Genomic DNA, 23,054 nt, shown 5'->3' on the forward strand with positions numbered 1-23,054 from the left:
ACATAAAGTAAATGTCGGCATTTATATAGCGCCTTTTCAATTTTCTCAAAGTGCTTTACATTTATTCCTCTGCCACTAGGAAATCTGCGAATTGGAGAATAAAGGTATTATTTTTGTGCATCTTATCGTCTCATATAACACAGGTGACATCATTACTTTAAGTAAAACAATAAGGTAAAGCTGAGTTGTTTTACGCCAAAAATAATGATGTCGCATGTTATATGAGTTGAAAGGAGGAATGACAGTGGCTAAAAACACCACCTTTATTCTCATTCTTAAACTCTTCAATTCAAATAAATATAGTAATCATAAGTATACCAAATTTTAATCCAATTAAATCCTACATTTTACAAGGAATTACCTAGGGCTTAGAATCGATTAGTCCTGTTGTTGCTATACACCACTGATTGGTTCAAATAGTGTGTACGAGTATCGTGTCGACTCGCACATGCAAAAGTGTGTTATATCATGTCATATCACATGGCTAAGAACCAACAAGATTGCAGGAACTTTCTTAAGTATTTAAGAATGAAAACTATCCCTAACAGCTCCCTATTATACACCTGGGCACTGGGCAGGGTTCAAACCCATAACTTCGTGACCACGAGTCGATCTTGCCCTTAGCCCACCATGCTCCTCGAGCATGCTTGTAAAATGAGAAGTAGAATAGCTGTACCTAGAGCTGCCACCTTCCTAACACACCTTTTCAGTATTCTCAACACTTACAATCAGCATTTTCCATACAAAATCAGTATTTTTATGTACCAAAAGGGTTTTTCTTTAGCATTTTCAGTATTCATTATATGTATTCTTTAGTACTATTTGGCAGCATCTATGTACCTTAGCACCTGCCTACATGCATGGGAGCAGGTCATTTTTGCAGTCAGACAGATCAAGTTTCAAAAGCACTCACTTCTGTCTGGCGGCTTACAATTCTAGATACAACACTAGTTACCCAAATGTTGGAACGTTTGTAGTAGGGCTGGTAACTTTTTTGAATTACTAGTCCAACTGCCTATAATTTGTTCAACTCATAATAGGCGAGACTCATAGTCATAACATTGTTTGATTGATATACAATTTGCATAGTATGTGCTTTTCGTAAATTAACGAGCACATGTTAAGTTGGAACTTTATTGAAACGAGCAGTAACACATCAATTTTGCCTGTTATGAGGTTAACAAAGTATAGCATAAGTTACAGCCAGTAATGATAAAAATAAACTTGTCAATGTGTGTCCTTCCATCATGACTTGATTGTTTGTTTTGAGGTGGATGCTTGTTCAGTCTCTTCCTCATACTCAATCTCAATGTGTGCCCTCTTTTTTCTTAGCTGTCTTTTCCTCCTGGTTGTTTTTGTGCCGTCGTCGTCATCTGATGAAGAGCTGCTACTGCTTCCTGATTTATCCAAACCATCCGGGTTGTACTTGTCCATATCCTGGATAACAATGAAATTTGCAGATATGGAATTATATAATAATCTAAACACATTGTAATCCTACATCAAAATTCTCAGATGACATCTTTCACCAGTATTACAGATCTGCGTCAGGTCATAACCTTTTTAACCTTGAATTTACTCAGACTCATTGACTACTGGAAGTTTTATTTATTCATAACTTCTAAAAACCACATCCAAATTTAGTCACCTGAATATTTTGTGGACTTCGATCAAGTAGGCCAAAGTACCATCTAAAAATTATAACCAGGGAATCAAGTTCTTGAAGTTTCTACATGCTCCATTACTTCACACAATTACAATGCACACTGCATGCTTGGAGTCTCTTGTTTTCATGCAATATTGTTCATTCATACATACACGCTATGTAACAGCGTGTGTGATTGGTTGAGAACCGGGCATAAACAATGTTTTTGCCCGGTGGCCCGGATGTGAGATCGCCGGGTAAGGAACAGGAAGGAAAATCATGTTTTTTTTAATAATGTTACTGGTAGTTTTTTGTTATTATTTTAATGAAATTAGAAATACAAAATGTTCTGTTATGTATGAACGGGGTTCACTCATATATTTTCATGACTAAACGGTTGTTTATGCCCTCGGGCTGCAAACAAACAACCGTTTAGTCACGAACATATATGAATGAACCCCTTATTCACAAATTCCTTTTCAAAGTAAAAGTTGGAAAACATGGAATAAAGTTCCAAAAGTTTATGTTCACCTCAAAGTCACTAAGGTCGCTTTCTTCAAAGTCCTCATCGGCCACATACTCCACTTCGGCTTCCTCCTCCTCTTCATCTTCATCCTACAGATGCAAATATTGGAATATTAGAATTATAAAAAAACTATGCAGTAAATTACATGTCTATGGGAACATTTTGTGAATCAAAGTTTATCTATCAAGAATCATAAGCTATCAGATAACGATTGTAGGAGAATCATTCTGATTTTTACAAACTCGTTGAATTTGCAGCCCTGATGCTTGTATACAAGGAGCATAATATGTAACAGGAAATACACTGGAGAACTTATTTCAATGAATAATTGACTGTAAAACTGCAGCCACTGCTTGAAACTTCTCAATTCCCATGGAAATGGTTTGACACCATTGACAACAAGTGTCAGCATGGAGCTCCATACCCAATTCTTATTCAATGGGTGCGTCTTGTAAAGAATTCACGTAATGTGATTGGTTTTCTGGTGTATAATATCTCGCAATAGTTGATAGTGATATTAGTCAGGGCGTGCGCCGCCACGCAACGGCGGCACGCTTGTTGCTCATCAATGATTGCGCGATAATGCGTTCGCGTAATACACGTGCGAGAACTAAGAACACGATTCGGCGGCTTAGATGTTCGTGACGGTTTCGTTCATTTAAAACAACGGGGATGTCCTCACAAAAGTAACTTTATTTTTTTCTGAAAAAAGGCAGTTTTTCGTGCAAAAATTACATTAAAACTGAATAAGAATGTGGATGCCGACTGCGCCGGCATCCACTACTCAAAATATTGGCCAGCCCATCCATTATGACACGATATTGGATAGGCAAAAGACAAAATCCTATCATTTATTCTCTAAATAATAGTACCTAACACCACAATTTTCACATCTATTGTTTCAAGCAGTGGCTATGACAAAAGACATTGAAATGCAGATTAAAGTCTTGCTGTGAATTATGTTTCTAGAATTGAATAAATTGTACCACAAATTTTCCAAAAACCTGCAACACACGACTTGTTCACAATTACCACTGATCCAAATGGTAGATACCACACGTTTTTAGATTCTTGTATCCTATACCTGACTACATACTACATAGCCTAGCTGTCCAACCATTTCACCACTTGGACAAGTGCCTCATTTGCATACTCAGAGAGGCTATTCTCAAAACATAATAATGATAAAATTTGATGGATTTTTCCATGACCAATTCACAAAGCCATTGGTCTTGCTATTAAGTTAAAAACATAAGTTTTCTAAAATATTGTGCTCAACTTTGCTTCACCCAATATTTTACGAACTCATAGCTCAATTTTACTCAATCCATCCATTTTGACATTGGGCTTGAAAGGTGACAGAAATACCCATCTTTTATGAGTTAAGAATTCTTCCTTTCATGGTATGGGTATATCAAGAGTACTTATAATCCAATTTATGGTTTTCTCACAGGCAGGGAATTCAAGGAATCCCTGAGCCTTCCTCTGGTGCATGTCAAGCCCATTCTACCACCATTGGGCTATTCCAGTTGAAATCCACACACCTCCTATATGGAAGACATGACCTTAATCTCCCACACATGGGGGTATAGATTTCAATTGGAGTCACCAATTCTGGTAACCTAATTTATAATTCACACTCCCTGTGTGGAAGATTAAGGTCACCTCTTCCACAGGGCATGTATGGATTACAACTGGAATAGTCCCTTTTCTTACCTCATCTTCATCTTCTTCTTCTCCTTCTACTTTGGAGGAGGCTGTTTCTTCATCTTCTTCCTCATCTTCCTGGTCTAAAGCAGACTCAAAGGCATGGACTGGGAAATTATAAATATCACCATACTGAAAGAAAAGAGGAAATAAGAATGTGAGTCGGTTGAGGGTAATGCACAAACAAGTGTCAGAAATAAGGCCCCTTGGGCCAAAATCCATTCAAACTTGATGAATTTACATACTTTGGCTTGAGGTTCCAACACTGCCAGGAATAAATTATCATGAGATATGCTGAATTCTTTCAACAAACCCTTACATGTCAGTTCTGGGCCCGTAGAGACTGACTACGGTCAATAGATTTTCATAGCTAAGGGCTCTCAATCCCCCATGGCCCTTGGAAAATTTTGGCTTATTTCTAATACTGAGCATGAAGAAACCAACATTACATGCAAGTACATGATGTTAACATTCACTGCAGTTGGACCAAGGTCTTAGGTAGGATTTGAAGGTTTGGGTGTGTAAATTCAAAAACCTGGGTGTGTAAATTCAAAAACCTGGGTGTGTAAATTCAAAAGCCTGGGTGTGTAAATTAAAGATTTGTGTATAAATAGTATAGGCCATATGGGCAAAAACTGGGTATGTATTTACAAATTTAGGTGTGCAAAACTAGGCTGCATAAGCCCTTGAGTTGGACCAAGTGATAATAGCACAATGGGACAATTTGTGTGCTTTGCATTTGAAGTTGTTTAGTTTATTTCAGAAGCCCAAATCCAAATGTGACATGATCAAAGATAAAATGTCATAAATTGTGGTTATTTCAGGAGAATCCAATGAAACATTTAGAAGGAATATCAAAACTGTTGAATTGATAAATGAAATGAATGAATGAAGGGTACCTGCAGACAAGCATACAATGGCATATTTATTTTCTGTGTCTTAGCATCTCACATCCAATTATTGTTTTACAGCTTTCCAGTACTTACTGTTCCTTTCTTTAATCTCTCTAACAGTTCTTTTTCAATAGCTGTATCTAATCTTGCCGCTATCAGGGCTTTCTTTTCTCGTCTGTTTTCTCTCACTTCTTGTTTTCTGCTAATTGACACCAGTTTCCGTCTGCAAAGAAAACAACAATGATTAAAGTCAAAAATCAAAGTTTAAGGATTTGATTTTTATGACATCTAAAGTACTTCTGGCATACTCGAAAGATAATGATAGTTTAGGTTAGAGCCATAAGTTTTCTGTGATCCGGATGAAAACAGACAAATCTCACATAATCAGAGATATGAAATGTAAAATGTCCAGGATTTCATGTCTAGTTGGAAAAATAACATTTTAATAATTGAAAAAAGTGAATAAAATATAAAGAAAAAAAAACCCAATAAATGTGTGTGTGTTGTTGTAAATAAATGTGTAAAAAGTGTGGTTAAGTTTGTAATATCTTTATTAAACTTCTTGTGAAATAGACAAAACATGGTAAAACGGACAAAGCACAGAAAACCACAAGAAAAGGACAGAAAAATGTGGAAAGTGACATATTGACGAAACAGAATTTCAAAAGTAGAACACTCATGGCTCTAGCTTGGGTAGCCTATATTTCAATAAACTATGGTCTGTTTCACAAGTTTGTAACCCTTTCTTCCATTCTGTCAGATGGGATGAGTTACCCGAGTTATTTTATTGTTTCAAATAACTTAGATATATGCTCGTTTTAACCCTAAGAATTAATAACCCTTGGAACAACTTCCTCCACCAACAAAAATGCCACTGGAACACTCATAATGTTGGTCCCCATTAGTGACCGTCAATCTAATACATGGCTAATGCCCCATGGTTTTATCTGTAGCTTTATTGGAATCAGTGTTGTTCTTCCCAAGGGCTTGTCTAATTTCTTTGATAATTGTAAGGATCTGCCATCTTGCCACCAAAAAACGATGTTCTCCCTGCCACCGCATGCACAAAAAAATCATTTTGGTTTTCACACCTTTCTAGCAACGTGCCTGAAGGCTTTTACAAAGGCAGCTGTATGCGGTAATAAAAGCATATACAACACATACTGTGCCGGTAGAACCTCCTTTTGAGATGACCATGCAAAGGGTCAAATACTGATTATACATGACAAGTAGTCTTACCTTCTGCGCAGTACAAGTCTTCTCATACGAATAAGATACTGTGTTATCTTTGTAAATCGTTGTTTGCATTTGTGTATAATCCATGGTGACCAGTAGATGAGGTGTGTGTCGATTTGTTGCAACGCTTTCTCGTAATTTTTAGATAACTTCACTTTCTCCCATAATCTGTTTGGGAAAGCTGCACGTTCAATGGTTTTCATGTACAGATAGCAAATGCCTGTGAAATGATAAAAATAAATATAAAATGTCAAGCAATAAAAGTATTGCATACTACATGTAGGTGCTGCTTTCCATTTACACGATACTAACCAAGTACAAGCCTTGCGGAGTTTTACTCTTCAGCTGCTGATGGGTTTCATTAATTCTGGCTTTTCTTATAATAGTCTGGGTTTAATCTGTCATTTAAACTTGTATGTTTATACCGTAATAGAGGGGTCCAATTCCAGTTATGGGTAATCTCAGCAATCTGTATGATGACCTTAAAAATATATCCGGCACCATTTACATAAATAACAAGGCTTGGGGTTTTTTTTTCGAGTGATGGAACTATTTCAAAATAATGACATCATTAGGAGGTAGTTTTAAAGATTTCTGTTTGAAACACTGAAGGTTTCTTAGAAATGTTTTAATTATAAAACATTTTTATTACAATCACTAACGATGTATGTCTCACCATTTTCTTCCCTGATTGTAGCATACTGGCTGTTTGCTAGCGGACAAGCAGATCTGTTACACAACCCTGTCAAATTGTACTCATTGCGACAGAAATGATGTGTTGTAGCTTTCACTTTGAAGGAACAAAACGAGGTGTTGATAATGGACCATATTACCTGTAATATCAAAGAAGAATAGAATGTATATATCACACAATTAACTTGATGTTAAAAATGTTAATAAATGTTCAAAACAAAAGAAGTCTCCTCACCACTCACGAAAAAATATGACAGGAAAATTAAACCCATCATAAATATATTGGCGATGTCCAGTGTTTATGGACACTTTTTACATACAGGTACGTTTGATCGTGATAGGGTAGATTCGATAGCTGTACAAATTGTTTTGTTTGACCAAAAAAGCAGAAAGTACACAAAAATATTTATGGCGGTAGCAGGTCTATTTTTTTTAATTATCCTTTTTAACTAAAAAGAATGTTTAAGAAAACAAGAAAAAGTTTGTCCATGTGTTTGTTTACTCATGCACCTGGATTTGCTCCATTTAATCAATTGGCAATGTTTTGTTATTACTTCAATGTTTTGCATATCAATGACCTATTCTCTAATTGGCTACTGATTTCCCAGACTGATTTACAGGTTCATGCTTCTAATGCTCCGCCCAGTAACCCTCCCGAGTATTGATAGGCTGAATAGCCGGGCTGCATGGTCTGAGCACGTGAATATGTGTTTACACATGTGCTTCTTGTCCATCACTATATGCTCCACCCACTAAAACGTCAGATTGGCTGGGCTGCATGGTATAAGCACGTGGACATAGCTATAGTAAGAATTCCAATTGAATGAACGCAGCTTTCAACAGCCGTACTCGATACAACCACTATCGTATATCGCGTATTTCAAACTACAACACGAACGCACGACCTTGGATACAATGGCATGCTAACCAATCAGGAGTGTGTTGGCATGGTTGGATTCACTACTGCGTTACTCACGCAAAGTTGCACACGCTGGCGTACATCGCGCGGTGTAAGCAAAACATCGTCACGCTATTGAAAGCTGCGTTCATTCAATTGGAATTCTCACTATAAACCCTGGGCACTTATACCCGGGCCTCGTAGTCTGTCTACAGGGGTCTTCTCAGGTCTGGGAAAAAGTGGTCTGGGGAGCATAATTGAAAACATTTTATTGTACATGTACTGGTACATGCATAGCACAAATGGGGTTTAGCTTTTGATACTGGCGTAAGTGGTGGTGGGGGGGGGGGGATTGTGGTCTGTGTATGACTGCTGATACAATGACACTGCATGTTTTGCTTGACTTGATAACTTTATTATCACTTTTTTTAAATTTAAAAAAAAAAAAATTTCATATACTTTATAATACTAGCCCCTCCCCGGGTATAAGCCCACCCCCATTTTTGAGTGAAATCGCCCATCTAGGGGGGTGGGCTTATACCCGGGTGGTTACGGTATATACAACATATCAAAAATAAAATTTTTGTCATTTTTGACCCTTGGAAATTGTACCCAACTTACGACATGCGACCCCCATGCCATGACCCTGATAAACGGTAAAGCTAACGTCATGAACGTAATATATTTACCACCCCCCCCCCATTAGAATGTGAAGCTATCGCTGAGCATACTCTTGGCTAGACTTCTCGAGCAACACTTCTATCACTAGTACGAGGAACCCATACCGTACTTAGCTCAGCCTCAGGCTCTGCTATTAAATAGGGCAGCACCAATTACAAAAATGTCATACCGATAAATGACGTGTCTGTTTTGCCCGGTTTTTTAAGTTTGCGTTGCGAACTAGAGCAACACCAACCTTGACTAAAAAAGCATTTTTTTCCATAATATGTAAGCTTTAAGCTTTCTTCATGATCACTGATCAGACATGCATCACTCTAAAACTATGACTATGATGCACTGCTGACACTGTGTGTGCAACAGCAGAATTGATACCATAACAGATGATTCATCACAAGATCAAATTCATGATTTTCAACAAAAAAATTACCGTTACATTAACACTATAATACGTACATCATCGTGCTGCATGGTGAAGAATTAATAGCAAAATTTCACTACCACGTGTGTAATATGTTCCGAAATCTGCAATCAACAAAATGGCGATAATTGACCACGAGCTGTTCATTCACTTAGGGGCACACACCACTATTTTTCAATAGGCTGTTTAAGGGATCTAAAATGAGCGTTTATTGCGTTTCGACAGTATTTTTTGTGGGACATGAGAGCACCTCAGACCTATCGAATTGCATTCTAAATACGAAGCATGTCTTTCTGATATCAAATAATTTTCATTTTTGAAAATCACAATATAATACAAATTTTATGACAAATTATAAAAATTTGATATTTTTCAAATTTTGATATATAACACTCCTCGAAGTAAATTATATAAATCTAATGATATATTCTTAAAGTGTATGTAGCAGGGAGGAAAAGCCGACGGTCAATTGAAAATTTTGACCTTTCATATTGAAGATATAGATTTTTTCCCAAAAAGACCTAATTTTTTTGGTGTTTTGGGGAAAAAATCCATATCTTCAATACGAAAGGTCAAAATTTTCATCCCACCTACATACACGTTAAGTATAAATCATCAGATTTATAAAGTTTACTTCGAGTACTGTTAAATATCAAAAATATCAATTTTAATGATTTGCCATAAAATGTGTATTAAATTGCGAATTTCAAAAACCAAAATTATTTGATATCAGAATTAGTCCTGGACCTGGCTGCAAGTTGGCTTACAACTCATCCGCCAGAGATTTTGAAAGTTGATTTGTGTTGGTGGACCACTCATTTTTAAGAATCACACAGGTGGATTTTTCAAAGCCCTTGCGAAAACGGAAATCCAAGATGGCCGCCAACGGCCATATTGAAAATATAAAATTTCAGCCTCTAACCACTGGAGTATGTGTAATACCTCTTTTTATGGGTTTTGGCATGTGGGGAATCCATTTATGACATCATTTTAATGATTAGAGGTCAAGGTCACGTGATAAGATCAAGTTATATATCAAAATTCAAGATGGCCGCCAGTAACTACATGAAAATCTTCATTTTCAACCATTCGCCATAGAAGAATGCATAGTACCCCTTTTCTGAGTTTAGGTGCGGAGAAAAAATATTTCTTACGTCATAATGGGTGGTCAAGGAATCCGCAAAATAACTAAAAGTTCTCTTTTAGTCAGAGATAGAATTAAATGTTTTGCAACCCCAGGTCATCTTTTATTTCAACTTTAGTACTTCTTTTCAACTTAACAAGATTATGAATGTTTTGAGTCATCCAGTAGTATAAAATACACAATATGAATCAAATTCTGGACTCGCATTACCAACGATTTTTCAGTAACGTTGCGACCCATTCACCGGGTCTTCATCAGACTGCGCAGAGACTTGACTGATGGTTTGGTCATGTGATGGTAATCGGCGAGGAAGTGCTATCACACGCCTGGGACCCCACCGTGAAACTACCATCACGAGTACCAAACCATCAGTCAAGTAAAGAAGTAACTGCGCAGTCTGATGAAGACCCGGTGAACGGGTCGCAACATTACTGGAAAAAAAATCGTTGGTGAGTCCAGAATTTGATTCATATTATTGTCTACTCTTTTAACCTTAATCCTTCTTGTTTGGATCACAATACCAGAGGCCCAGTATTAAGCAGTCCATCAAAGTCCCCAGATACATAATCTACCATTTAATCGTGCGATCGTATACCTACGATATTGAGCAATACATTGAATAAATCCAATATAGTTTGATATTCATTGACGTTACAATAATGTGTCGGAAATATTTTTGATAGTATTGCTTAATTGTACATTATGTATCTAGGGTCATTTATATTGATCAATGTGATTGATCGTGCATTGGTCACTTTATAAACTGTTACAGCATACAATAATAGGTTCAGATTTACAGGTGTATTCAGAGCATCTTTTCCAATGAAACTACTCTTTGTCTGAGGCCTGCAAATGCTGTTTGAGTGTGCCTGCTGCAGTGCTCGAGTCAAGAGTAGCTGGGTTGAATATAGCACTCTGCATACATGTTGCACATTGTAACCTTTTTTCTAATTCTGAATGGTTGAGATTCCCAGACAAGAAAGGTAATTTTGGGACTTGGCTCTTACTCATTTATTTTCGCAGGCGGACTCATTGACCCTTTTGTGGCAGTAGATTACACACTTAATATCTGCTACTTTGCAGGAACAGCTACACAGACTAAGAATTTCGGCAGGTATTGGTTTCAGACACGTAAGGGGCATGAGTGTACCATCGTTGTTGATCCAACCAAAGTGTATGTGGTCAAGCTGACTAGTATTATCCAGCAAGGTGGTATCATTCCGTACCAAATAGAATGCCCTCTTCAAATGTCCCTGAATGACACAGGATGTTGGTGGCAGGTCCTCTAGCCTAACAATTGAATTCCTATGGACTTCAAGTCTCAAGATGTCAAATGTAGCTGCTGGAGTTTTACTTCAGCACCGACCCACACAAGAACAAGGTATGCTTCTGCTTGCTGCATGTCTGCTTCTGAGGGAACAGCCGATTCTCCCAAATTGAAGAGGAACCTTACTGGACTATGTACGATTGCTGCATGTTTCGTTCCTATCTTGCTGAATGCATCATCCCCTGTCAAGACACGGGCCTTGATGAGAACCCGACACAATTCGTCTCCTAGCTTGAGATGCAGCAGATGAAGTGGGATCATGCGTCTCTTCTCTCCTGTCGCAAACTGAACCCAAAGCTCCTGCAAGCCATTCTCCTTGAACAAGCCAATGTAGCGAAGAAGGATAATAGTACATCTGTGTCATTAGACACAACAACGTCTCGCTCGCATCCATTTTCAACTGCCCAATGCACGTGAGGTATTATACGGTAGTCTGCCTCCTCTTGCCAGTTGTCAAGGATTGTTAGATCATTCGCAACTGATCCATTCAACTTCATTCTTGCAGATAACAGCTCTTCATTCACCGCCATTCCACTCATAACTATGTCCTCTAGATCTCGTTCTGCTACGTCTCTTGCTAGCAGTTGTAGATTCTGTTTGTTCTGACTAAATGCCCAGAACTTGTCCAGCTGCAATGGAATAGGCAGAGACTCATTAATGACGGCCAAATCAACAGCGCTATTCTCACCAGCTCTACGGAACCGCTCTCCCTCCTTAATGATCTGATCTCTGTAGCTGTCAAGTACTATGTGAGTCACTGGCAGTGATGTACAAACTCGGTGGGCACTCTGGAATACTTCTTGAATGACTCCACCAAAGTTTGCATACGAAGATCGGAGATTGGAGAATTGTCGTATTTTCGACATAAAGTCAATCACAACATGTGTTGTTTGATTATCATCCCTCTTGAATTGGTAGTCTCCAGGGTGAGATTACTTTCAAGCTCAGCAACCAATTGCGCTTTGTCAGGCTTTGTTGTGAATCCCCCCCCCAAAAAAATATATCGGGCTAGACTGGAGGAGGTCGTGTGCATATAGCTCTTCTGGAGCAAGTCCACGTAGTATAGCAATCTCTGCCTCCCTCTGTGCAGATGCGATGTCCTTCTTAGAAACATTGGTCTTAGTTGTTTCATTGCTGGGTTTACCCTGTGAGTTGAAGGCTGGAAGATTCACCCTGGATATTTTGTCACTCAGCTTCTTGGATCTGCGTACGTAACGCTCATCACGAAAGTTCAGATATGCTGCGTCACCATTCTCCAGCTGTAAAGTGGTACAGCAGCTTCCCCCATTATGAAGGCATTTTCCCGTGCCTTTACGAAGTCTAGAAGCCGTGCCACATTTTGGTCGAAGATAAGACCCTTGCGTCCACCAATCTCATGCTGTATGGATGTTTCCAAATGATCCATGAGTCGAGCAGTGGTGAGTAACTGGAGAAGATTGCTGATTGCAAGGATCTCATGAAATAGAAGTCCAAACTCGGCCACAACAGCAGAATCTCCAGAGCTTTCAACAATCACATGTCCACCTGGTCCCTGTGAGAATCTGTTCTGGGACTGTTCCAGCTTTAAGTCCCCTGCCACATCAGTGAATACGGCATCAGCTCGGTCCTTCACAACAAAATACCCCATACAGAACCGGCAGTAGAGGGTGGGGTAGGTGACCTCCAGAACCTGAATCCTCTCCAAATACCATGATGCATACCGCAGTTAGTTTATGGCATCAAACTCACGTAGGATCCCCATGGAAGCTTCAACTGTACCAACATGCAACGGCCAGTTGCCATCTCGGTCTGCAACAATCAGCTGCTTGATGAGAGAAACGATCTTGCGAAAATTCATGAAATACTTGCATAATTCTGATTTCTCCTGACACTCTAGGGCAAATGCTTCAAATTGTTGACGGAGAGCAGCAGCAGCAACAGATACCTGCTCAAACTTGGTGACACATTCCTGACGCTTCTTGATTTGCAACATATTCTTGAGCTCAATAGTTGACTTGACAATGGGAACAGATGCATGGTCATTGGACTGCCAGAATGCACTCCACATGAGCGAGTCAAGGACCTCTGAAACGATAAGCATTCCTTTCAAAGACCTGACATAGTGACCACCAGATAGAACCGTAGAAACAGTTTTCGGCCCAAACACTTCACTTTCGATACCACTGCCAATGAGGTACTTTCCTGCACATCGCAGGAAGACTTTGGCAAAGTGAAACATTCCCAACATGGGAAATAGGTCATCAAAAGTGCCTGGTTCATTCATGACTATATCAACTACAGTGTGATACACACCCTCATCAGAAACTATAGCCATCGCTTCTTGATTCAACTGCTCTCGGCATGCCTGAAAGTTAGTCAGTGCCTTACGGACTGTGGCATATTCTGTCACTGGAGATGGGATAACAGGAAGAAAACCAACTCTCATCAGTGGAACCTTGGTCGTTGTAATCAGGGCATGGGTACCACCCAAAACTACATGGTTGAACTACATGTACCTAGTTAGCTTCTCTGTAAGCTCCTGTGTGCGCAATCTTGTGCTGTATTAGATTTATTGACTTTATCTTGACCTTAACTCTTGAAAAGAATGTCAGAGATAAAACAAAAAAACAAGGTATTACAAAAGTGGTGGGAAATCGCACTTTTCCATATGGCTACTGGCGGCCATCTTAGATTTGGACCTTGAACTTGATCCTATCACGTGACCTTGACCTCCAATCATAAAAATGATGCCAGAAATGGATTCCTCGCATGCAAAACCCCTAAAATGAGGTATTACACATACTCCTGTGGTTAGAGGCTGAAAATTTATATTTTTAATATGGCCGCCGGCGGCTCATCTTGGATTTCCATTTTCGCAAGGGCTTTCAAAAATCCACCTGTGTGATTCTTAAAAGTGAGTGATCCACCAACACAAATCAACTTTCAAAATCTCTGGCGGATGAGTTGTAAGCCAGGTTGTAGCCAGGTCCTGGACTAAATGACATTCTTCGTATTCAGAATGCAATTCGATATGTCTGGTGTGCTCTAATGTCCCAAAATAAATACTGTCCAAACGTTCATACCCCAGCCCTTAAAACGCTGTTACCGGTTTTAAGGGAGTGTTCAGAAATACTTTGGTGGGGGAGTTGGGAAAAAGGGAGGGGGTGACCAAAAAGTTTTAGGTGGTAGGAAAGGGGGGGGGGGGCCAAAAAAGTTTTCCGCTTTAGAACCCAATTTTCTCGCGCTTCGCGCTCATTGAGACCCTCTATATCACTTTTAACATGGGCAAGTTGGGGATTTCATTGCTTTTGTTTGAAAAAATTATGGCACTTAGTGTACACATATCTATTAATTTTAAAATTAATATAACATTAAACATCTGGGTTGGTCTAAGAAATACTGGCACTTTTTATCATAGAATTTTATATCTCTTCAAAGTATGATAACATGATAATGTACCAATCTGATACAACTAATAAATATTAGAAATAAATTGGATTTCTTTGCAGTTTACTATTTCTCATTGCAAAATTACTTTGTACACATAGGCCCAAGGGTAGATTGACCATATAGGGCAGAGTGGGCACAGGCCCAGGTGCCACGGTGTGGGGGCCAAACCTGATATCCTGTGCATTTGCGTAACCAAATTAATCTCATATTTTATTTGACCATTTTAGCTTTTTGCATAAATTAGTTCCAATTTTAACAATATTTGACCATTCAAGCTTCAATATGGCCAAATGTTTTGCGCGGTTCGCGCACATTTGTACTATCATACAGCCACGGATCCAAGTTACGCTGATGTGCCTATGAACCTCCAAACAAATTTCTATTTCATTTATCCCTGTTAAATCAGATAAACACCCTGATTTGGGACAAATCTAAATTAAGTATAATGAAAATTTTCTTGTGCTTGTATTTCATGCGCAATTCTCTGTCTCACCGGGAATGTTTCAAACATTTGCCTCACCCTTGTCATACATGACCCCCCCCATGTATGCGACAACCAGAGATGGTGATTGTACGTGTAACGAAAGATACAGATACAGATAGATGACATGTGACCCAGATACCACACCACTGGAAACAACACTATTAAGTATAATGTTTGTTATACGATAATAGGGGGTGGGTCAAAAAAGTTTTGTCTGTCAAAAGAGGGGGGTCAAAAAAGTTTAGCGGTCCATCGAGGGGGGGGGTCAAAAAGTTTTAAAGCGAAAAATTTGAGGGAGACCAGCCCCCCCTACCAAAGTATTAATGAACACTCCCTAATTGTGAAGGAGCAGAAAATAATTATTTCATGTTTTGTGCTATATGGCCTATTATGATTTTATGGTCAGGGGTGGCAAAATAAAATTTCGGGGGCAAAAAAAAAATGTAGTTGTATCATACAATTACATATGCCGGTTTTGTTTTTGATAAAGACTGTACCCGGTACATATCTTCGAGCTCGGCCCCCGTAAACTAAGGCTTTATTTGGGGGTAGTGTGCGCTCGTAGCGCGAAAAAAAGTGTATTTTACACTATTTTCGCCCATTTTCAGGATAAAAAAGGGCGCTCTTACGACAATGTGTGCGCGCAGCCCGAAAATATTTTGTATTTCACACTATTTTGGCCCATGATTGGGGTGAATTTTGGTGGAAAAGGACCTCGCCCTTTTTCTTTTCTTTTGCCTTCTAAATTTTCTTTTTGATTTTTTGTCAGAGGGCACTTTTTTCTTTCATTTTTTGTCAGGGGGGCACTCTGCCCCTTGCCCTCCGCTGGCTACGCTACTTCGTACTGCATGTAGTGACCATAATTCCCATAAACACCTCTCTTCTATCCTTTCCTTTGAGGTGGGGGGGGGGGCGCCAGCAACTCAACCGAAACTGGCCAAGCTTTACAACTTTATTTGCAACCAATCGTTTTGCATAGCATTCTACACCTTTCCAGGTGCAAGAGATAAGCCTTATACATTTTATAATATTTCATGGGCCGTAGAAAATGACATAACGTCATAGCCCGTCACATAAATTTCCTACTGGACGCCCATTCCCTTTTAAATGAGTTTTTATTTGGAAGTAAGGGCGCACACCACCAAAACATTGTCCCATTGAAATAAATGTGAAGAAGCGTATTTTCGTTGTACGACTTTAGACCTTCGAAGTACAGTAACAAAGTGATTAAAAATATCACCAATAGATTGCAAATTGAAAATTAATATATATTTGAATGTACGGGCAACCTGTTTTCTGGCCATGTTTTTTACGTCCAATATTTTAAAACTCAGTCATAGCTCGACCAATAAATATGGGCTCAATCGATCCAATTTTATATCAAACTAGCTCAAACTCTGTCGGCATTACAGCCCATATACGTGCAGTACATGGTCACATATCTGACGACTGCAAAACAGGTGACCTGACCTCAAAGAAAACAAAAATGCAATTTTATTCACAAAAATCATTCAAATAGAAACCGGATCTACCTTGAGATTGGAAAAGTGTTGTGATTATGGAATTGCAATCGAACTGACTGTTTGTTAAAATACATAGTCTGTGAATCTATTTGCTCATTAATTTTTGTCAATCTTAAAGTTTGTGTTGACCATACATTTAATAACTCAGAATAAATGTTGATAACAAAGTACTTCGTGGAATCGGGTGCATGAAATCGTTTATTTTTCATCGGTACCAGTATTGGAAGTACATGTATTCATGTGCTTTATTTTGACTCCACTTTGACATGTTTTGACAGTTATGCAGTGAATCGGCAAACAGCATGGTGCATTAAGACTGAAACGTTTAGGAAATAAAGGTAATTAGCTCTTTATTCAATATATTATTTAGTTTGATGCGTATTTAAATGTTCAAAGCCTGCAAAAATATATGTCATTTTGTATTTCTTGTACTCAATACATGTACACTGTAAATTGGCCAGAACACATGGAACGCGTTCATTAATGTAACAGTTTTTTAACACATGACACGTGTTCAACTTATTTAGAGAACACTAGTGTTAATGTAGAGAACACAGGTGTTATTACCTCAGAACACTAGTGTAACATGTTCTAATCCTTTAAACTCTGGTGTTCAAAATTACTATCTATGAACACCTCGGACACATGAAAGAAATGTAACAGTTTTTTAACACATGACACGTGTTCAAACATTGATTTTCAGAATGCTGGTGTTCAACCTTTATGTATACATTTTCAAAATCTCATTACTCGACAATAAACAAATACATGGTAGTATAAACAAGATAATGGCGGTGTTCCGAAGAATTCCGAGAGATGAAATCAGAGAGTTTTCACCTAAGGCAAGCCCAAGGCTCGAACCCTCGCCGATCGTATCTCCCGGCTGACAGCGCAACGCATTTCAATGCGATTTTCCTGCGATTAAAATCGCTCGGCCATAGTCACCCTCTTGTGTCTCTCCTATGCTTGTTCATCGCCGCGCTGTCCACAGATATACGGGCTCCGAGTCGCTCCCAAAGTTGCCCTGAATTTCATTCTTCTCTAAATCCTTCGAATTTACTCTCACTATCATCCCATTTGTCTTGGAAAAGACAGTTTGTTATAGCGTTTCCCGGAAGCGTTTCCACGTTTCATCGCCATTGTTGTTGTAACTTATATCCCTCCTTCAAAGGAGCACCGTGTATTTCTCGCTGACACGTCGCAGCTCTCCAACGCCTCTATCTGCTCATCCGTTCCATTTTTGAATACCAGTATTCAATATAATCATTCAGAACACTTGTGACATGTCTGATCAATACGATGTGTTCTACATTATACTAAAAGAACACTAATGTGCAAGGCTTATCATATTTTCAAATACACTAGTGTTCTAAAGAGACAATTATGAACACCTCGGACGCGTATGAGAGGCGTCACGTGTTCGGGAACATTTGCAGTGTAGTGTGTGTATACGTGTTGAATTCGGTGATAAAAAAAAATCAAGTTGCCAAAATTGTTTACGTAAAACATATATTTGAAGGTTTTATTATTATTATTATTGTTGTTGTTGTTGTTGTTGTTGTTGTTGTTATTATTTTTATTATTATTATTATTAGTGTTATTATTATTATTATTATTATTATTATTATTATTATTATTATTATTATTATTATTATTATTATTATTATTATTATTTTCAGAGCCAAATTCAAGTATACCAAGCTACAACTTAAACACGCCAAATATACTGGACCCAGTTTTTACTCAAGACAACCACTAACTCAATGTTGGAAGAATGAGGAAGGCAGATGGTGGTGTAAGATTGATAGATAAAGCCAAGCGATGATACCAATTCGCTTATATCTCGTCATCTCCTCTTCTCCACTGTCATTCTGACACCGAAGACAATTCTGACACCGAAGACAATTACGACATCAATAACCGAAGAAGCTAGAAGAATTAATATCAAATGAAGGTGAACAGTTCTTATGCTTAATAGAATTTTATCAGGCTGACCATTTTTATACCAACTACGAAATTTCACTTTGAATTGTCTTCATTGACTTTCAAATCTTATCAAAATGTATCAATGCTGGAATTATTTCACCATTGGTACCAAAATTAGCAACGCATTGATCTTAATTCTGCTGTTTCTATCATTATTCGCTTCGCCTAATCCGACGCCGGTACAATGTCCCCATGGCTGCATCTGCAATCCAGATGCGTTATCGATGTCATGTTCCTATGAAACACTTACCACAGACAGCATCGAGCTACCAGAAGTACATAAACTGGTTATTACATGCAATGCTTCAAGCAACAGTCAGGATGTCGTGAAGGAAGTCACGCAACGGCTATCGACTACGAGTTTGGACAGTTTATCCTTTGATTCGTGCAACATACGAGATATTGACGCAGAAGATTTGAATAGGTTAGAAAGATTACGTGAGTTTAGTGCGTCTGAGACTTCTTTATCGTCTATCAACGTGTATGATCTAGGATCCAACCTTTGCAGATTGGAAACACTGACCCTAACTAATAACCCTGACCTGACGAGTATTATAAACCATAACAATGGTAGCAACGGCTCACAATGTGACGAACCATTCCAAAACCTCACAACCCTTATCCTGAAGGACAATACCTTGAATCACGTCCAAACTGGCTTCTTTTCCAATTTGACCAATCTTCACACTTTAAACTTGGAAGGAAATAACTTGACACGACTTCACGATGACATATTTGAACCTCTGATTCTTTTGGGAAACCTCTTCTTAGGCAATAACCCGATGACAAAATTACCTCTACTTCCAATGCCCAAATTACAAAACCTCTCCCTTCATGATTGCTCCTTTGCCGAAATATCTGATAGTCAGTTAGGGAACTTGACCGATCTGAAATATCTTGATCTTTCTGGAAATAAGCTTCTGATGTCCATTCCCGAATCGACCTTGATTCACCTGCCTTTGCTGACATTAAACCTGTCCCGATTAGCACAGGTGACCGTTATGCCAATCAAACTCATGTCTCCTACGTTACAAGTCTTGGATCTTTCCCACAACAACTTATCGGATCTACCTCATTCGTTCGATCTTCAAAAGATCCGGATCTTAGATATTTCTCACAACTCTATCAGAAGTATTTGGCACAAGATTCTTCGAGGAACTATCCAAGAACTTTACTTGAGTCACAACAGCTTCAGTGATGCTTTTCATTTTGATTTCAGCGACGCAAGTAATCTGCATACACTCGATCTGTCTTTTAATGACCTGCACGTTATTCCAAGCAATGCATTCAGAGGTTTAAAAGATCTCTCCAAACTTCACCTCAACGATAATCAACTTACTCATATCTCCTCGGATGCATTCGGATTAGAAACAAAGAAACTTAGGACGCTGTTTCTCCAAAGCAACAATTTCACCTACTTCCAAAAATTATCAAATTTACCGAGGCCAGATAATAAAGATACTGACAAAGACAGCACAAGTAAATTCACTCCTGTATCCGTGTATATGTCCGGAAATCCTTTGGTTTGCGACTGTAATATGTATGCACATCTGACAGAAGATGACGTGAACAAACAAAAAAAGATTGGAACCAAATGGCCTTTGACCTACACATTTGTTAACCAGAATTTCAAAGATATCAACGACATAAATTTCACTAACCCATATATTTCAGTGAACATCACCGCTGAATTTGGCCCGATATTATTTCGTCCATATCATACGTATCCATTTCCTATGATCTTTACAACTACTTACAACACAGAGAAAGTTAATAGCCGGTACTTTTTCTGCCACACCGATTCCTGTCCTTCGAACTGCTCTTGTCTACGGAATGCCGCGGCTGCCGACTCAGACACTATGGCCGAAAAGCGATTTTTGACCAATTGTACCAATTTAGGACTAACGAATGTGCCTAGTAACATATCTAACAAAACCACCAATCTTTATCTGCAGTATAATAATATCACCGAGATAAAATTCACCTCACATTTGAACGAATTGCTCAAATTGAATGTCAGTCACAATTCAATCGAATCAGTAGACGACGACTCTTTTGTTGGAATGGAACAATTGTATATCCTGGATCTGTCGTTCAACTCGTTAACTGAAGTGAATAGTAACATAATACCTCAGTGGTTCCCTGAATTTAACGGTTTTGCTGTATTTTATCTTCATCACAATAACATACAATCTATATCAGTGGATGCATTCGATAAAGCCCACAATTTAAAGGAAGTGTTTCTAGATCTTAGCAATAACTATATAGAAACTCTAGAGGAAGGGACTTTGAACAACGTTTTTATTGCAAGTCTTCACAACAATCCATTGAGTTGTAGTAATTGTTCCTTAGCGTGGTTTAGAGATTGGATTCATCTTAACAAAACCACAAAAGAAATATTGTGTCCACATGTATTCAGATGGATCCAATCTGGAAGCGGACAGGTCAGCTTTGTCACCGTTGGAATATGCTTTGAAACACCTCCACCTTCGACTGGAAATATACCGTGTAGTTATGACAATGATACCACAGGAACAATTGACAACATGGATACTTCAAAATGCATGCAAATTACAACTGCAGTGCCCCCACAAATCGTGAAAATTCGTAAGGAACAAATATATGGACTTGCGGGGCTTGGCTCTTTCATGTTGATAATCTTTGTCTCTATGACGATTATTTTCAAGAAGCGACATTATTTAAAGATTCGAATCGACCGAGAAAGGGTTTCTTTTATTGCCCGATTTGAGAAACTTACCAAAGGGACTAAATCGGTTGACTTGCGAAAGTATGACGTGTTTATTACGCACAGTATATATGATACTGACTTTGTAATGAAGGAACTTCTGCCCAATTTAGAAGTTCGTGGTAGAAGATTCTACGTGCAAGAGCGTGATTTTATACCAGGCGGAATCCAATCCAACACGATTATTGAAGCTATCAACGATAGCCGACGTGTACTTGCCGTTGTATCATCAAAATTTGTGACCAACGAATGGTGTATGTACGCCTTCAATAATGCTCATTATTTGTCAGAAAGACCAATCGTGGTGCTTCTAGAGCATGCTTTTGATGCTCGCTTTGGAGAACAACAAAGATTAGAAGAAAGACCGGTAGATAGGAAATGCATGAATAGGTTAATGAAGCGTTATATAGATGGACATTTTTGTATTCGGTATACACCTGAAGATGACAGAAATTTCCATCGTAAATTGGCGCGAGAAATGCCAAATAATGGGCTTGAAATAGATGGTGAGATCCCCCTTGGGCCAGTTAATTAAGCTTACCAAATTTTGTATTCCGGCGGGAAGTGAATTTCAGAGGCCAAAAGATACCGAAAAGAAGCGTGAACAATGTAGAGGTGTTGTATAAACTACAACTCTAATTGTATTAATATTGAACGTATTTGGAGTCTTTTGGATATGCCTATATATTTTGTTTGATTTTCCTGTTTTGTGCTATCTTCTGAAGATTGCTCATATATTTGTATGCATGTTGTTATATTTGTTTCCATGCAAAGGTCTGCAACATTTAGCTTCGTTTTAATAATGATGCTATCTACTGAAGATAACTAACTCAAAAAGTTGTGTAAGTTTATTAAAGATATAAGTGGGTGTGTCTGTGCATCAAAAACCCGTTATGATTGAACTTTTAATATATTCTTAGAACGCAGTTCGAGTCTTTCTATCTATAGTAAGTTTTTACTCAGTCTTTTGACGAGATGCTATCTACTGAAGATAACTAACTCAAAAAGCTGTGTAAGATTATTAAAGATATAAGTGGGCGTGCCTGTGCATCAAAATCATGTTATGATCGAACCTTTAATATATTCTTAGAACGCCGTCCATCGTTTGAAAATTATAACTTTTCGTATTGAAGTTATACATTTTTTCCCTAAAAGACCTAAAAATTGTAGGTCTTTTCAAAAATTTATTTGATATCAGAAGGCCATTTCTCGTATACTCAGTCTTTTGACGAGATGCTATCTACTGAAGATAACTAACTCAAAAAGTTGTGTAAGATTACTAAAGATATAAGTGGGTTTACCTGCATGTGCATCAAAAACCCGTTATGATTGAACTTTTAATATATTCTTAGAACGCAGTTCGAGTCCTTCTCTCTTGTAAGTTTTTACTCAGTCTTTTGACGAGATAGATATTTTCTATGAAGCTACAAAAACAACAACAAACGAAATACTGATTTTAACCCAAAATATTTAGTCTGCAGAAGCGATGTTGGATATATAATATGAAATCATTTTTACTATATATCTATTTAAGATAGCTCGAAGCAAATGGTGCCGTAACCAAGTTTGACCGAAATATTACACTGCAGTCGAATTGCTAGTACTATCGGCTGTATTTAGTTTTAATTTTTTTCACAAGATTTGCCACAGACGACCACTATACCTCATGATGATAGTATAGTGGCACTGAATTTGGTAAACTTACGCTGACTAGACTC

General features: G+C 38.3%; 2 protein-coding genes across 2 annotated transcripts; one reads left to right on the top strand and one right to left on the bottom strand.

Annotated features, from left to right (window-relative positions):
- Positions 1-803: 803 nt before the first annotated feature.
- On the bottom strand, positions 804-8,820 carry LOC140158516 (protein MAK16 homolog). The gene is made up of 7 exons (XM_072181639.1): positions 8,733-8,820; positions 6,684-6,840; positions 6,011-6,227; positions 4,865-4,994; positions 3,888-4,010; positions 2,177-2,260; positions 804-1,437 (listed from the first exon to the last, which is right to left on the bottom strand). The coding sequence occupies exons 1-7, from the start codon at positions 8,745-8,747 to the stop codon at positions 1,246-1,248; spliced, it is 918 nt and encodes a 305-aa protein (XP_072037740.1). The 5' UTR covers positions 8,748-8,820; the 3' UTR covers positions 804-1,245.
- A 7,883-nt stretch (positions 8,821-16,703) lies between these two features.
- LOC140164522 (uncharacterized) lies at positions 16,704-21,871 on the top strand. Its single transcript, XM_072187824.1, has 2 exons — positions 16,704-16,942; positions 18,284-21,871. The coding sequence occupies exon 2, from the start codon at positions 18,665-18,667 to the stop codon at positions 21,869-21,871; it is 3,207 nt and encodes a 1,068-aa protein (XP_072043925.1). The 5' UTR covers positions 16,704-16,942; positions 18,284-18,664.
- Positions 21,872-23,054: the final 1,183 nt, after the last annotated feature.

This window comes from Amphiura filiformis, chromosome 1 (assembly GCF_039555335.1).
Source record: "Amphiura filiformis chromosome 1, Afil_fr2py, whole genome shotgun sequence".
Classification (NCBI taxonomy): Eukaryota; Metazoa; Echinodermata; class Ophiuroidea; order Amphilepidida; family Amphiuridae; genus Amphiura; species Amphiura filiformis.

Bases quoted from the DNA above. Each gene is read 5' to 3' on its own strand.
- LOC140158516 (XM_072181639.1), bottom strand. The intron at 4,995-6,010 runs GTAAGACTACTT...TTTTCTTTGCAG, and splicing joins AGACTTGTACTGCGCAGAAG to ACGGAAACTGGTGTCAATTA. The intron at 4,011-4,864 runs GTAAGTACTGGA...CTTTTCTTTCAG, and splicing joins AGAGATTAAAGAAAGGAACA to TATGGTGATATTTATAATTT.
- LOC140164522 (XM_072187824.1), top strand. From the start codon at position 18,665: ATGTATCAATGCTGGAATTATTTCACCATTGGTACCAAAATTAGCAAC.